Genomic DNA, 16,529 nt, shown 5'->3' on the forward strand with positions numbered 1-16,529 from the left:
ATTTGGAGGAGGGGGCAGTTCTATATCCCCTTCTCTCCCTCCCTGATGTGACATCCACAGGAACCTGGGATACAAAGTTGGGGAGGCAAATGGGTTTCTTGGGCCTCCCCGGTTCAGACAGAGTTCCCCAGTCATGAGCCCCCTGAGACGGGCAGTGTGGGAGACACTGGGCAGCATGGCAGGGGCCAGGGGCCAGCACCTTGGGAAGATGTATCCACAGGGACACACCTTTCCCCTCATCTTCCCACTTGTGGCCAGGGCCTCAGTTGTGCTCGTTATAGGCAAGGTCAGCCCAGGCGGGTGCCACCGTGTATAAGTACAGGTACAGAATTTTCCAGGCTTCTGGAGGCAGGGCATCTTTCATTTTGGAAGCAAGGCAGCCTCCTGGGGTTTGGGCTCAGTGCAGCGTGGCAGTGTTGCTCTTGTGGTGGGTGCCAGGCCCAGCCCGACAGCAGATGTGGGAGCAGAGGCAGTGTGACCAGGGCTCCTGGCTGTGTCCGCGGCCCCTGCCCTGGCAGCACCACATCAGAATCCCCAGGGGAGATGGCAGCAGACTGTCACTGTGGGCTCCCCTCTGTGGGCCCCCTCCTTCTTCAGGGGTAGAGGAGGCGACGGGCGGTCTTGCTCATGCTGGGATCCCCTCCACCTCTCACGAGGCGCCTTTTGAAAAGCAGAGGGCAATCATCAGAATCACATCCCTTGGCCTTTCGTGAGCTGGCGTTGCCAGAGGCCCAGTGGGTGGAGCCCAAGGTGACATTTCAGGGACGCAGCTGCAGCCTTTGTGGGTCCTGGGAACACGCACAGGCACAGAGGCGCTCCTGGGACCCCAGGGAGCCTTGCCAGCCACCTTTGTCTCAGCGCCTTGAACTCAAGTGCCTGTTGTGTTGACACGTGGCCGTGTTTGTCCGGACATCTGCTCCCCTTTCTTCTCGGCTGGCAGCCTTTCCCTTGCCTCCTGTCCGTGGCAGCAGGGGCAGGACCCCCTGCGTGCAACAGGCCCCGGCCCCGGTCCCCATCAGCAGGGCAGGCGCCTTTGGGGGACCGGCACTGGCTGGGAGGGAAGCTGTGGAGGGCAGCCGTCCAGCACGCCCTCCCGCCAGCCACTTGGCTTCCCAAGCCCTGCTCTACGCCCCAGGCTCCTGAGTTGTAACACAGCAGTAGGAACTGGGTCCTACCCTCATCGGGTAAAGGTGGACAGTGCCTGAAACCCAGGCCTGCCGTCCTGGAGACAAGTGAGTGTTGCCTCCCTGTTCCCACCAACCCTGTCCCCCTGAGGGCCACCATCCCAGCTAGAGGGCAGGGCAGAGCAGTGTTTTCTCCGCGGCCTTCCACTGAGCTCTGTGCTTCTGAGGGGTTGGACGGTGAGGGTACAGAGTCGTTGTTCCCTGTTTGATATCGGGGTTTTTGTGTGAAGTTGTGAGCAGGGGAGAAGGGGGGGATTCACTCCTTGCCCCCAAGTGATGCCTCTTACAAAGGGGCTCGTTAGAGCACAGACTCGGAAGCCAGACTGCCTGAGTCGGAATCCTAGCACTATGACCATCTGCCGTGTGACCCCGGGCAGGTGCCTTATTCTCTGTGTGCCTCAGTTTCCCCCCTTACGAAGCGGTAATAGGATTTTCTTCATTGAGTGATCATGAGGTTTGGATGGCGTGATGTTCTAGGATGGCGCCAGTCCTGGGAGCTCCGCTTGCTAGCTACAATGAAGAAGAAGGTGGTGACAGTCATCACAACAGAGATGATCTGAAAAGGAGGAGGAATAGGACAGAGGGGAGAGAAGAGGCGTCAGAGCCCCTTGGCTGAGAGGTGTACTCTCTTCTGCATGGGGGCCTCTCTCCGGGGCAGAGGTTGCTGTCAGAATGGACGTGGCTCTTGGGGCTGGAGGGTCAGACCAGGTGTGGGCTCCCGGCCTCCAGTTCCACGTGCTGCAAGCTCTTGGCCCCAGGGCCAGGCTGCAGAGGGTATTTGCGAAGCCAGCCAGCACAGCCCTCCGGGGATTGATGCAGGTGGCTCCTCCCCCTGCACCCCTTCCCTGCCTCCCATTCTGGGCTCCAGGAGGAGAAAGGGCAGCCGAGGACAGGGAGGACTCAACCCGCAGCCCTTCTGGGATTGACTCCTCCCGCCCCTTACATCTGATAGGCGGCCGACTGGGCTCAGGGACGGTTCTGGCCCTGGCATCCCCACCACAGCTCTTCCCTTTGGGTACGTAAGGATGAGGGCCCCTGTGCCCACCACCATGCCAGCTGGCCCTCCCCGAAGAGGGAACCCACCAGGAGTGCATCTTCCCTGCAGATAGCCCTTTGCTCTTTTTGCCTCCCGGGGAAGCTGCTTCTCTCTCTCCTCCATGTCTGAAGAACTTCACTGCCTTCCTTGTGGCACATTTAGCGTCAGCCACTGACCCAGGGAGCCATGCACACTGCAGACTGGTGAATAGAATTCTGACTGCTGTACACATCGAGCCCGCCCGAGGGTGGGTGTGAGCCTGAAGAGGGAGTACAATGCTGTAAGGAGACGCTGAGCGAAACACCCCGAGATCTCGGTTTACTTCTACAGAAGGAATTTGTGGGAATGCTAGGGGAACCTGCCCGATCCCAGTTCTTCCGGTGGCCTTCCTCTGCATGGCTCTCGTCCTTTGGAAGCACTAGAGGAAGCAGACCTCCTTTAGAAACCTTTTCAGGGCTTAGCTGATCCCTGACTCACCCAAATTCCTTACCAGGGACTTCCCTCCCATTGCCTGGCAGGATGCCCTCATGGAGATGGAAGTGGTCACTCTTGGCATCAGCAACCCTTGAACCCTTGGAGCCTCACCTGGGGTGGAGCCCGGCCAGTGCTCCGATGGGAGGAGGGAGAAGGGGAAGGAGAGGTAGAGGAGAGAGGGGAGAGACGGGAGGGGGTCACGAACAGTGGACTGTACAGCCGTGAGTCTGGAAAGCAGTGGAGGAACTGGTTTCTGGGTGGGGCCAGGGCCTGGACTCCAGGCATATCAGGTCCTAGTACAGTGCTCCTTCTCCAGCATCAACCAGCCCACTTTGCCAGCTGGCAGAGGAGAGAATTAGGTCCTGGTCAGTCCCTAGAGGCAGCCCGTTGACACCACTGTCTGCTTGGACCCCAACATGTGCCCATCTGTGCCACTCCTGCGCCAGGCACTCTTGAGTCCTCCTACCTTTCTGCACACCACCATGTCCCACCCCGCCTGTGATCAGGGACTTTGTTATCCATCAAGCCCCTCTGGGTCAAGCACACACCCTCAAACTAGAAAGAGAATCCTAGCCCGAGGCTCCGCAGAGGCTGTCATGGCAGAGCTCAGAGTAACCAGGTAACTGAAGAGAATAGCCCGAGGCTCCCGCGACCGACCATGCAGGCTCTGTATGTGACTTGTACACCACACGCACATTGTCTCCCCCCAACCTGCAGCAGCCCCGGGAATCGGACGGGAGATTTGCATAACTCCCTCCCCGTCTCTCCGCATGGCCGCTGGGCTCCCATCTGCACAGACGCTGCAGAGCCCCGTGGACCGATCCCCGTGGACTGATCCCTGTGGACCAGTGGGAAGCCCAGCCCCAGCTCCAGGGGGCCGAGGCGCCAAGCTCGCCACATTTCCCGTCCCAGGACATTGTCAGCCCTTGCTGTCCGGGGCATAAGTATCACTGCCTCCGATGGTAGTAGCATTCCCTAAAACTCCAGAGGTCATGTTTCTCAAAGAACCTTCCCCCTTGAGATGGAGGGGAGTGGACAGAGGCTGCATGGTCCCTTCCAAGGGAAGCCTGGAAGTCCAGGACTTGAACCATCCCAAATGCAGTAGTCTTCCTTGGGTGGCCTGGCTCTCCCCCTCGCTGGGGCGCCACATGGCCCTCTGGACACTGATGTTTCTAGAACAGCAACATCTTGGCATTGATCAAAACTGTCAACTTCTCAGAGCCTGTCTTTGGCAGGGAGGTGCTGGGTGTTTGATTTGTCGCTTTTAATCCTCCCAGGGCTCCAGGAGGAAAGTGGCGGGTGGCATTTGACACCTGGGGAACTGAGGCTCCAAGGGGTGAAGTCACTGGCCCGGGGTCAAGCAGCCAGGACTGGGCAGAGCCGGCCGGCCTGCCTGCCAACCAGAGACCGAAGCCCACATGTCCAAGCTCTCCCTCCTCGTTCACTTGCTTACACAGAGCGCCAGCCTCTCCTCTCTCCAGCACCCCTGCCACCGCCCCCGCCCCAGCACCCAGCAGAGAGAAGGACTTGCCAGTTAGAGACATTTTGGTGGGGGCGGGGGGCAGAGCATCTCTTGGGAGCATGCCCAGGCTGAAGTGAGCACACATACACACACACACACACACACACACACACACACACCCAAAGAAGGAGTGAGCACCCCAGATCAGCCCCACCAGCACATGTATCGACTTCCAGGCCTCCCCAGCCTGACCACAGCCTAGCCTCAGAGGGGCCACCAGTAGCCACTGGGGTTCTGTTGCACAGCCGCCACCTCCTCTCTCTTTTCCCAGAGGAGGAAAAGAAGGGTGGCCCAGAAGGGAAAGGATGGAAAGAGTAGACTTGCAGCCCGGAAACCAGAATATTAATTTTTTTTCCCATGCATGCGCCTTTAATTTTTCCTTCCCGAGCCCGCCGTGCCTTTGTACTTTTGCAGTTGCAGCTGTTTTTATTTGCCGCCACTGCTGTTGTTTTAAAAGGTCTATTTTCACATGGAATGTTATCCAATTAGCAGAGCAATGTGTTGGCTTAAATAAACACTTGGGGGGAGCCGGCAGTAGGGAGACGTGATGGCGGCTGGTGTTGGCAGGCAGAGCTGTTCTCACTGTGGTAAACAACCGCGGCTTTAATTGTGGGGTCGAACCAGCTCATGTGTCCCTTCCGTTTCTCGCTTCTGCACCATGCCAGGGATGGGGCCGGGGAGTAGGTGGTGGACACATGGCCTGAGCTCCCCCACCCCCACCCCATGGTTGGGGTGCTGCTGACGGGTTTGTAGAGGGCTCCCATGGGGCCTGGCCGCATCCAAGCTGTCACCTTGTGGGCTCTGCTGAAACCAGCACCTTGGTGGAGAGAGCAAACCATAAGGGAACCAGGGCTGCTCAATGCAGGGATGGCCACCTCCGTGCCAGGTGCCCGGTGTGGCCAGTGCAGGGCTGGGCTGTTTTGCCTGCCCTGTAAACGATGATCACCATCAGATTATCAGTGGTGTGCGCTCAACACATGTTTGCTTAATTGAGTGTAAGAAGGGAGTAGAGCACTGTCTCCATGGGGCCTGTGGGAGTGCAGCAGGATCCACAGGGGCCATCACCCCGTGGAAATGAGGAGGCCATGAGACGCAGATGAGGGGCTTTGTACCTCCAAGCCCCAGATTACTCATCCATCTCCACGTTGGAAATAATACTGCCCCATGAGGCAACTGTGAGGACGCAGGGCTAGGCCCAGGCTGTGGCACAGGCACCAGAGAAGGGGCGGCAGCTGCATGTGCTGGGGCCCCGGGGGTCAGGGCTGCCGCCTGACCATCAGATATTTTTCATCTCTAGAAATGTGAACTGGAAGCAAACTTGAAAATTGGGGTTTTGTCCCCATTTTTCTGTTCAGGCAGGTGTGTTATGTACATACACTCAGGCCTGTGTCTACCTGCTTCCCATCATTAGTACCCAGGGGTGAAAGAAAGTGTCTTGGATCCTGAGCCTTGCTTAGGGATTTGGGCTCCGCCAACACATTTAGGGGCCGAGAAGCCAGGGTCAGGACAAGCCACTCTCCTCAGACCCACAAGTGTGCATTGTTCATCATCAGGTATAAGCAGCGCCACAAGGTAGCCCTTTGCTCACCCTGTCCCTCCATCTAGGCCTCTGCCCCTGAAGGAGGGACTTAGGCTCCAGTGTCCTCACTTCAGAGTTATCAGGCAGTCAGGACACGTTACCCAGGAAAGGTGACAAGGTAGTGGAGTGGGACATCTCTCTTCCTTCCGGGACCACTCTAATAACTCTTTAAAAACTATCCTGCCTGTGGCAATAACAGGTCCCAGGATTCAGGCTCTTAGCGTGTGCCGGGCAGTGGGGGATAAATGAATCGTTGTGTCTTATTTATTCTGCCTGGCAGCCACGAGAGGTAAGAGGGCCCCCACTTGCAGAAAAGTTCCTTGTCGGATCCCAAGGCCAGAAAGCAGCAGGGCCCCACTTTGTGTCCCCCTTGGAGCCCAAAGCCGTTAAAGAAAGACTGTGCCCCTTAGCACGGGATGCTGCCCAGAGAGACACAGAGCCTCCTCCCAGAAGCACAGGCCCCACGTTTTTCAACCCCCTCAAGCAGAGAGAAGGAGCCAAGCCCCCAACAGTCCCAGCCAGGGCCCAGTGCTCCCATTCCCTTCCTTCAGCTCCCGGGCACACATGGTCATTCTTGGCCATCTTAGGTCACACTTACTTCAGGCATTGGGGGCACAGATGGCTTGGCATGGGTTGCACTTGTCCATGCTCAGGTGCACTTGATGTCTGCTGAGAGATACAGCCCTCCCACTCTGCAAGACAGTGCAGAAGGGGCCAAGAAGTGCCTGGACTTCTAAAGACAGGAGTCCTGTCCTCGGGTCCAGGCTGGGAGCCATGGCCCTTGGGATGGGAGTCCTGCCAAGGGCATTGAGTCGACTTTTGTTGCTAGGAGGAAGAGGTCTATCTCCAGGGAGAGCTGCAGAAAGGTCAGGCCAGTGCTGCGCTGGCCACCCTCCAGCACCTTCCCTGTTATGGAAAGATGACTGCCAGGCCTGGTCACAGTGTAGCCGGTGGCTGTCATTCCCTGTCTACCTTCGTAGATTGCCTTTTGGGAGGTGGGGGTTGGGGGTGGAGGAGGATTTGCGGAAGAGCAGCCAGAGGCTTGGGCTCTCCGTGCCCACAGTTGGCAGCTCAGGTCAGAGGAGGTCAAGGGGGTGTGATTCTAGGACAGCCAAGCCAGGAAACTAGATAATGGCTAGCCTGTACTCCAGCCAGACCTGCCCAAGCTCGCCTTAGTCCGCCTCAGTTCTCTGAGTGGGGCCAGGCCCTGAGACCTGCTGCCTGCAGTGAGAAGTCTGTCTATCCCAGGTCAAAGCAGAGGGACCTTGGGCAGCCATCTGGGTCAGCAAATAGCCTACTTTACTGGGGTCCTGGAACGTATCCCCCATAGGTAAGGGGGAGCTACCATATTCCCTGGGCACATTCTGTCCTGAGCAAGGTTCCACACTGAGCTGAGGGGGCCAGCACAAAAGCAGGTGCTAGTGGGACAGGTTCTGGGATGGAGGCTACATGCGTGGGCCTCAGGGAGGGCACCCGGCTGTAGTCTGTGCGAGGAGAGCAGGCTGTGCCCTGGGCCACCAGCAGGTCACCTTTTCAAGGGAGCTCTTCCAAGGCCAAAGCATGTTACAGAGGCCCAGGGATGGAACATACAAGGTCTAAAAGGAAAAGCGAGAAGTTCACATGTGTAGGGACCTTGACCAGTGCCTGTATTCCTTTCACTGAGATGAGAGAGAATAATGCTTGTTCTCTTGAGTAGGTTGGGGTCAAATGCTTAGAGTTCCAACCCAGGAGATCCATAATCTGTGGGAAGAAGAAGGCCCTTTCATTCCAAGAGAGGAAAACAGGCAGCAGAAGTAGGCTTTAGAGAGAAGCACCAGGCTAGGAACGCCTGACTCCCCGCTTCTTCTGAGATACCCACATTGCGCTGACCCCCAAACATCCCAAGATGAAACAAGGCCCTGAGAATCCATTTGGCAGAGTTAAGCTGCACCTACAGCTGAGGTTCAGAACTCTCAGGGGGAAGGTGGCATGGATCTCAGTAAGCAGAGGCCAGGGAGAAAGCTACTGGCAGGCCCCAGGCCATAGATGCCAGGGCTGCATGTTTTCTCTGCTGTGCTTGGAACTTTCTGTGTCTCCTGCGTGAGCCTGAAAGCCCCTTGAGGTCCTCCTTCTCACTCACTCACCTGCCTCTTTGGATCCCCCAAATATAACAAGCTCCCATCAGGCTCTTTTAGTAAAGTGTGATCACTCTGGATTGTCCAAGGCCAATCCTAGCCTCGAGTCACTGTCTCTGCTGTCTATGACAGTTTGAAGCCGCTCCATTGCAACTACTGAGGCAGTGGGGACTGGTCTCCTGTCACCCAGAGGGGACTGGAACTAGGGATGGTAGTCCTGCTGTCTTCGGAGAACCATGCGCTACTCTCCAACACCAAATCCACAGCAGCTTTCATGTCCCACCAAAATACTGGTCCTGCTCTTTGGTGGCATAAAGGGAACAGGTGGCATCCACAATAATAATAACAGCCAATAGTGCTGCAAGTGGCACACTTTGCAGTTCATGGGCTTCTCCCATCCATTCTTTCCACTCAAGGAAATGAGTCCCAGAAAGGTTAAGCAGCCTGCCCAAGCTCACACAGCTTGTAAGTGATACAGTAGGGGATCGAATCCTCTACTGTATTCGAACCAACGTAGCCAAGGTCCAGAGCCCCCAGTCTTTATGTCTGTGCCACTTCCAAAGCTCTTCCAAAGAGGAGATGAGAATTTGGAAGGGTTGATGTCAGAGGAATGGCAGGAGAGGGGAGTTTTTAGCAACTCCTACAGGGAACAGAGATGTCTCCAGACTTTGTGAGGCACAGCAACGGAGTACAGGGTTTCAGGAGTTGGAAGGAAATGCCAGCTTGAAGGTGCACGCAGGAGGAGGCCAGGGTCGGGGCACCTTGCCTGGGCCCACCTCCCAGGCCCACTTCCCTCACTTCTCTCTGCCGCTCAGCCACCACCAGATGCAGCCTCACAGCCGCCCCCACCCATCTGCATCCCCGGGACCGCAGCTCCTCAGGGACCCCAGCACCAGGACGGAATACCCGCCATGCCAGACTCCCGACTGGCTGTTCTCCCCCATCTTAAAACCCCAGCTCCCCCAGTCAGGCTGTTTCTCTGCCGTGCCAGCTGAGAACGCGTGTGTTTTAAAGCTCTGAATGGGCCATTTCGGCTCGGAGTCCAGATGCATTTTTATATCCGCATGGAAAAAATGCAGAGGCTCTGCTGGCAGTCAGAAAGAGTTTTTTAAATTAAAGTTAAAAAAGGGGGGGTGGGGGAGAAAAAGTTTCCTGCACCTGGCCCTTCTCAGAAAAAGCACAGCTGAGCACAAAGCATTTCTTCGATTTGGCCACAGGTCTAGTTTTTAAAGATGCATGTCCCACCTACCTCCCACCAGTGCTTTTCAGATGCAGTTGTGTATGGAACAGCAGCCATGGGCTACCCACGGGGTTTGGTGGATGTTCATCCCACAATTGGCCCCCTTTTACAGAAGAGGAGACCAAGGGTCCCAGTAGGGCACCTGGCTTACCCAGGGTCATCCCAGCTGCCGTAACAAAGTACCACAGGTTACATGGCTGAAACCAACTGTAACTGATGATTTCATGGTACTCAAGGCAAGGAGTCCAAGATCAAGGGGGTGAGAGTGTTGGGTTCCTTTCGAGGGAAGTCTGTTCCCCGCCTCTCCCAGCTTCCCGTGACAGCAGCATTCCTCTGTCTCCATGGGGCAGCCACCCTGCATCTGTCTTCACATGGCTGTCTCTTACAAGGCCACAGTCATAGTGGGTTAGGGGGCCCACCTCCTCCAGTATCCCCTCACCTTAGTTTGACTACACCTGCAAGGACCTAGTTCCAAAGAGGGTCACAACCCGAGGTACCAGGGGTGTGGATTCCAACACCCATTCTCTGGGGGCACATGGTCCTGTAATGGTCACACTGCAGCAGAGGGCCAGAAGCGGATCATTTCCAGCGTGGAGCTCTGCTGGTCCCATGGTGCCTCCTTGCAGCATGGAGGGAGCAAGAGGGACATGCCCCACGGCCCCTCTTCTCATACCGCATGGTGCTGGCTGCAGCCCAGAAGCACAGACGAAGACGCCACCATTAGCCACCTTTGCCTCCATTGCTGATGAGCATCCCTGACTAGCCCTGCCCATACCCACTGCTGACCCGAGGCCTCCCTGCTGAGAGAAAGGAACTGTCTGCAGTAACAGTACAACCAGGACGAGAGCTAGCATGTATTGGCGCTTACTATGTGCCCACACACTATCGTAGGCACATTCCGTGTTAACTCTCATCCCCTGTGAACCCTTAGATTGGAACGCCATTAACATTCCCATTTCATAAACGAGGAAACTGAGGCCAGAGAGATTCATGAACTTGCTCAAGGTCTCAAAGCGAGGATGTGCAGGGCCCACCCTGCCCAGACATGGTGGCTCCAGAGTCTAAGCACATAGTGTCTTTGTACCCCAGGGGAGCTGCAGGAAGAGCCCCTGGGCAGCACCACTTAGCTTGGACCCCAGCGATGCTGGAGAGGGAACTTGCCAGAACTGCATGGTTCCATTCACATGAAATGTCCACAACAGGCAAATCCAAAGTGACAGCAGACTAGTCCTGGTTGGGGACTGGGGCAAGGGTGTGGAGTGGCCACATCAAAGTGTGGGGTTTCCTTTGGGAGGAGGATAATGATGAAGTGCTCTGAACTTGTCCTGCTGATGGCTGCACAACTCCTAATATCCTGAAAAACCGTGCACTGTGTATTTCAAATGGATGCCCTGAATGCCTGATGGGTTCTATCTCAGCAAAGTGGCACCAAACCCCCGAGGGAGGGGTGGGAAGACCTCACCAGGCCAGGCGCTGCAGAGAGCAAGAGGAAGGAGTGTGCTAAAGGCAGAGAGGTGGGGGACAGAGCCACCAGCCAACAGTGAGGGCCCTGCGTGGCCATCACGAGCCCTGACACAGCTCAGCTTTCTCACGTGGCATTGCCCCTGATGGCACAGTGGGAGGCAAACAGACCAATGGGGTGGCCCTCCCCAGACAGGACACAGCATGGGAGAGAGGACGGCAGCTGGCCCGGGCACCAGTTACTGCAGATATATTGACAGCACGGTCACTTGCAGCTCTTTCCCTGGGAACGTAACCCACTAATTGGACAAAGTGCCCAACAGCTCCCACGCCCTCACTAGAGAGCAGGTGTCACAAGGGCCAGAGCCTGGCCTTTGAGCTTGAGGGGCCGGCAGGTGGGAGGGTGACAGAAGGCAGTGTCTGAGCAGGTCTCCACTAACTCGCACTTTTATATCCTGCCCATGCTCCCCAAGAGAGCCTTCCAGGCCCTGTGTCACAGCACCCACCTGTACGGCCGCAGACTGGTCCTGGAGTGGGCCGACTCCGAGGTGAGCCTGCAGGCCCTGCGGCGGAAGACAGCCGAGCACTTCCACGGTAAGTGCCCCAGGGCTCCCTGGAGGACTGTCCTTGTCAGGACGGGCTGCCTGATGCCCTATCTCCTCCCAGTGCGTGCCAAGTGCCCTCCATCTGCCTCCTAGATCTGTTTTCCGCTCTCCTCTCCCCACTTAACATGGAGAGGCTGGCCTGTGTGGATTACACTGGTGTAGCCTCCATGCCCTGTGGCTTCTGGCTGGACTGGGTCATTGGGAGGCCTGGCAGGAAATTGGGAAGAGGAGGAGACTGGGGTCAGGGTGTTTATCCCTTCCCCTGCTCTGTCCCTCGCCTTCCATCCCGCCAGGTGGCTGGCTAGCTGGCACTACTACCCAAGACCACAGCTCACGTCCAGTTGCCCCCTCTACCTGGCACTTTCTGTCTGGGTCGAAGTGGCCGGTCTAGGGGGTCACTTGCACTGAAACCCCATCCTCTACCACCTCTTTGCTGGACCGTCCTCGGTGACTGGGTTTGAGGGTCATCCACTCCCTGCTAGGGGCCTCATGGTCACAAGACCCGACTCCACCTCTTACACACTTTGGTGGCATCACAAGGCCTCCCCAGTTACTCAGTCCATCCCCAGAAAACTCAGTGAGCACCTGCTTGGTTCTAGCACTAGGGGTGTGGGTGGAAGAAGCTTGGTACACTCTTTGTGCTAGTGGTCTAGAAAGGCCTCCTTGCAGACATGACGTTTGTGCCCACAAAAGGGCTGCCTGAGCCATGGGGACCTTAACTGTGGCATGCGGAGAAAGGAGAAGCCAGCGTGGCTAGAACAGATAAAGTGGAGAGAGTGGGGGGCCGGCTCACAAGGAGCCTCATCCTTTCCAGCAAGTTGCTGGGAAGTCAGGTAGGTGGGGATGAGGGAAAGCCCCAAGCACAGTGGGCCACACTGAGCATGTGGAAGGTGTGACAGGTGCCCCCCCACTGCCCCTCCCTGTAGGCACCCTCGTTCTGAAGACATCGAGAGACGTTTGAACTTCAGTCCCATCTCCACACCTCTTCCATGCATCTCACAAGGCATTCAGGCCAGGCAGTAAAGGGGCAGCTGCTGGCCTCCTACCCACTTAGGATCCTGAGGGCTTAGTGACGAGTGCCCAGGAAGTAGCCTTGCCCAGCTGGGAATGTGTCCATTCCTCCTGCCTGCCTGGGAAAGCCAGGCTTGGTGAGGGGGCTCCATAGTCTCAGCCACAGCATCAGCCATGGCCGCTCTGGGGTCGTAGGTGGTAGGTGCCTTCCTCCACCCAGCGGTCCCGGGGACAACTGGAGGGTTCACAGCCCTCAGAGGATTTCCTGGATGGACCAGTTACCCCAAGCACCTGCCACTGCTGCTCTTGCCCATTGCCACTAGGTATCAGGGGACCAGCATTGTCACCTGGGGACAGTCCAGGGGTGTTGGTGACGACGCCCACCCTCCCCCCACTCGTCCGCATAGGGATGGAGCCTGGAGCCAGTACGTGATCACTTACTATCCTGCCAGTGACACCCGGTCCTCCACCACCACCACTCCATTCATGCAGCAGCTCAGGGGAACCTGTGGAGGAGGTGGCCCTATGGGGCTAGGAGTTTCCCAGTTGGGCCTCGCTGGTCTTGCTCTGGGCTAGCACATGGGGCTCCTGAGCAGTGTCTCTGGGATGCAACACTGCATCCCCCTAAGGTGTTCTAGCAGCTGCAAAGACAGGACTGCAGCCCAGCCTGACAAACTGTTCAGAACACCCCCTGGCCCACTCCAGTGGCCTGTCCCAGCATAGTCCGTCCAGACCTCTCCAAACGCCACGTGGTGTTCTGTGTCTTCCTGTGTGTACTTTCCTCTGCTCAGAATGCTCTGCCCTCCAGGTTTTTTTAACCGGGCAGTACCTATTCAGCCATGAAGGCCTAGCTCAAATGACACCTCCTCTGGGAGGCCCTCCCCTTCTCTGCCGCCTCCTTACATATCTGTAGTGGCTCATCCTCTGCTTTCCCACCTCCATCCCTCTACTTCCCTGCCATGTCCTAATTTAGTTGATTATGGTTTTATCCTCACTGGACTGATGTCTTTCCCAGCACGGAGACCATATCCGCGGGTTCCTCTCTGGGCCCCCATGCCTGGCACAGTGTCTGGCATGGCCAGGCCCTCAGTCTAAGGCTGGGGAAGATAGGAGCAAGGAAATCAGGACACAAGAAACCAGAGAAATCGGGACTGAGCACATAGTTACCAGCTTACAACTCAATAGGTCCCCGAATCCTGACATGCAGAAAGGGAACCTGTCCGTATCGACAGCCATTGACAGGCCCAAATGCACCGGTCGGCAAATGTTTATGTAAGGGACTGTGCCCACTCCTCCCCACCGCCCACCCCCGGGGCCGGCAGCGTGCAGTCTCAGCAGTTCTGCCCTGCATCGGAGAGAAGCCCCCTTCAATAAATTGAGTTCCAGAGACAGCATTATTGCTTCACCCCAGTGGGAAGACTCAGCCAGGAGTATTTCTATGGCCGTCTCCCACAGCCACAGCCCGAGGCCCACGCAGGGCAGGTGCAGTCACGGCAGTAATACAGGCACTAGCTTACTTCCACTCATCTTCCTATGAGCTCCCCACTAGCCCGACGAGATGGGCATGGTCAGCCCCCTTTCTTTTTTTTTTTTTTTTTTAAGATTTTACTTATTTGAGACAGGTCATGGGGGAGGAGGGGCAGAGGCAGAGTGAGAAGCAGACTCCCACACTGAGTGGGGAGCCCAATGTGGGCCTTGATCCCAGGACCCTGAGATCATGACCTGAGCCAAAGGCAGACACTTAACCGATTGAGCTGCCCAGGCGCCCGCGAGAAGCCTCATTTTACGGATGGAGAACTAAGGCCAAGCACTGAAGTGACATGTGACGACTACTGTTTACTAAGGATTCGCTCTGTGCCAGGGCCATCCTCAGTATATGACCTGCACTCTCTCAGCCTCAGGATAGCAGTAGTGGCTCTAAGCACTGCTGTCTCCATTCTACAGACAGAGAAACTGAGGCACTGCCCATGGTCATGTGGCTGGAAAGTGGCAGATTTGAACCCCAGGCCAGCTCAGGAGCCTCTCATCCCACCCACTGCCCTGTACTGTGTGACAGTAGGAAATGCTATTTTCCAGAAGTTTGGGACCTTTATTAGCTCTGGGGGTGTGTTTCCTGTATGATTTCCTTCGTCCTGACTCATCCAGACCCTGATGTAGACTCTCCTGGGTCCCTTCCAGAAGTGGAGGGGATGAATAATAGATGGTACTGGAAAATGTCATGTGGCCCCTTGAAACTGATGTGGTGTGTCCTCATAGAAGGCCCTGTGGTGTGCACGCTACGGTGTCCCTGCTGACAGGGAAGCTCAGGTACAAGGTGAGATGAGGGCCCCAAGGTCAGTTTTGAGGGTCAGCCCAGCTCTGTGTTTGGACTGCCTCTAAGTCCTCCTGGATGAACATTGCCTGCTCGGGTTCTAGAAGGGGTCATGAGCTCTGAGCTATAACTGAGTGTGTGGAAGCAGGTGCTACCAGACCCTCCCAGCACCAAGGGAAGATAGGCAGGGTCCCACCAGGGAACAGAATTTACCCCAGTGGTTGTCGGGAAGAGCCTGTAAATGCAGAGGGGAGGGTGGGGGCCAGAGGTGAGCAGCAGTAAGGAGCAGTCTCCCAACCCCCTCCCCAGGGCCTATAGGGGCAGCAGGGGGAGGAAATGATGTCTTTTGGGGTCCATCGAGAGCAGCGCCTGCCAACAGCTACTTAGTCCCCTGGTATAGAGGGAAACAGCAATGCCAGAGAACTCACCAAAGCAAGTGACGAGCCTGCAGCTCCCTCTCCTACCTCTGCTCTCCTCTGGGTCTCCCATTGACCCACTGAGGACCAGGTGACACCTTCCAAGGGACGGCAGGACACAGGATGGATCTGGTGGCACTAGGAAATATCCAGCACATGGTGCCTGTGAACAGCAGGATGTGTGGCTGGGATAGAGCTGGCTGGGTTTGCTGAGGGCCTAAGTATCTGGTTTGGAGGGGATGCCTCCTATCTGGAGGGGCCTCTTAGGTACCCACCCACATGTCAAACCTCTACACTGGCCTCACCTGTCTGGGTCATGAAGAGGCGACAGGCAGCCTGAGAGCAAACTAATTCCCAGTTGTGTTTCACAGCACTCTTTCCCAAAGAAACATATGATAATCCTCTGAAAACAAAAGAAAGCTCTCTCCAGAACACAGCAAGATAAGACACAGGGATTTGTACCCTAGAATATGTGAAACCTTGTCTTCGTGGATCCTAGTTTAGGACTGGCCTCAAAGGAGCTATGAACACCCAGGAATGTGTCATCCAGTGTGTGTGTGTGCACGCGGGTGCGCACACGTGTGCATTTACTTGTCTGGCAAGAGAATCTATTGTCATCAGATTTTCTGTAAGCTCCTGGTCCCCAAAAGGTTGGCTTTAGGAGAAAGCTCCTTGACCTTGTAATCAAGGAGACCTGGTTTCTGTTGTTTCCCTGCTGTCAGGGAGGAGACACTGGGCCCCTTCTGGGCCACTGTCTCCCCTTTTACAAATCAAGAAGACTCACAAAGACACTGCCTTAGAATTGTCCTGAAGATGATCTGTGCAGTAACTAAAGCAGCAGGAGCTGCTGTTTTGGTTTTTTGACCCACAGGGCACTCCCCCAGGGGGCACTCCCAGGAGGTAGAGGGTGTGTGCCTTCCCATTTTACAGATGAAGAGAGGAGGCTTATGGAGAGGAAGTAACTTGCGGGGGGTCATGCAGGCAGTGAGTAGGGGAAGCCAGTTCCAACTTGTACAGTTCTGCTAAGGCCCCCGTACTCAGGGCAACAGCTCCATCTGTCCTTCCCACCTTAGCTGGACCCTGGGGCGGGGGGTAGACAAATCAGCGCAGGACAGGTGCTCTGGAGCCAGCAGTCCCTCTGACCCACCCACCCCATTGTCTGTCAGTACTCTTCAGGAAATGGGAGGTGCCCCCACCGCCCAGAATGTTCAGGATAGGGCTGCTAGCCTTCTGCTCTCCTGGCTGGACCCTTTCCCCCCACTCTGCCCCTTCCCTGTGGTGAAAAATACCCAGTTCATTTGTGTTGAAATCTGTATTGTTCAGTGCTTCCAGGGCTCTGGCAGACTCTGAGGGCAGGTGGGACCCATGCCCAGTGGCCTCCCTCCACCCCGAGCTCTGCCAGGAAGGCACTCAGATCTCAGGTGGAGGCCCCAGCCCCATTTGCCCAGCCTGAGCCCCCGAGGCCACGACAAAGGGCCGCCTGTGGAATGTGGGAATGACAGGCAGGCGTCTCAGCCATTCAGCAGGGCCAGGCACGAAGCCTGCTGGCCAGCCCAGAGCCCACTGGCCCCTGTCT

The 16,529-nt window shown here is 56.5% G+C and overlaps 1 protein-coding gene across 1 annotated transcript in view; it reads left to right on the forward strand.

Moving 5' to 3' along the window:
• RBM19 (RNA binding motif protein 19) overlaps positions 1–16,529 on the forward strand; it is a 122,066-nt gene that overhangs the window by 90,711 nt on the left and 14,826 nt on the right. Inside the window, exon 23 of the mRNA XM_041729239.1 lies at positions 11,084–11,204. Coding sequence (XP_041585173.1) covers positions 11,084–11,204 — 121 coding nt within the window. The remainder of the gene's footprint in view (positions 1–11,083; positions 11,205–16,529) is intronic.

Source organism: Vulpes lagopus, chromosome 14 (assembly GCF_018345385.1).
Source record: "Vulpes lagopus strain Blue_001 chromosome 14, ASM1834538v1, whole genome shotgun sequence".
Taxonomy (NCBI): Eukaryota; Metazoa; Chordata; class Mammalia; order Carnivora; family Canidae; genus Vulpes; species Vulpes lagopus.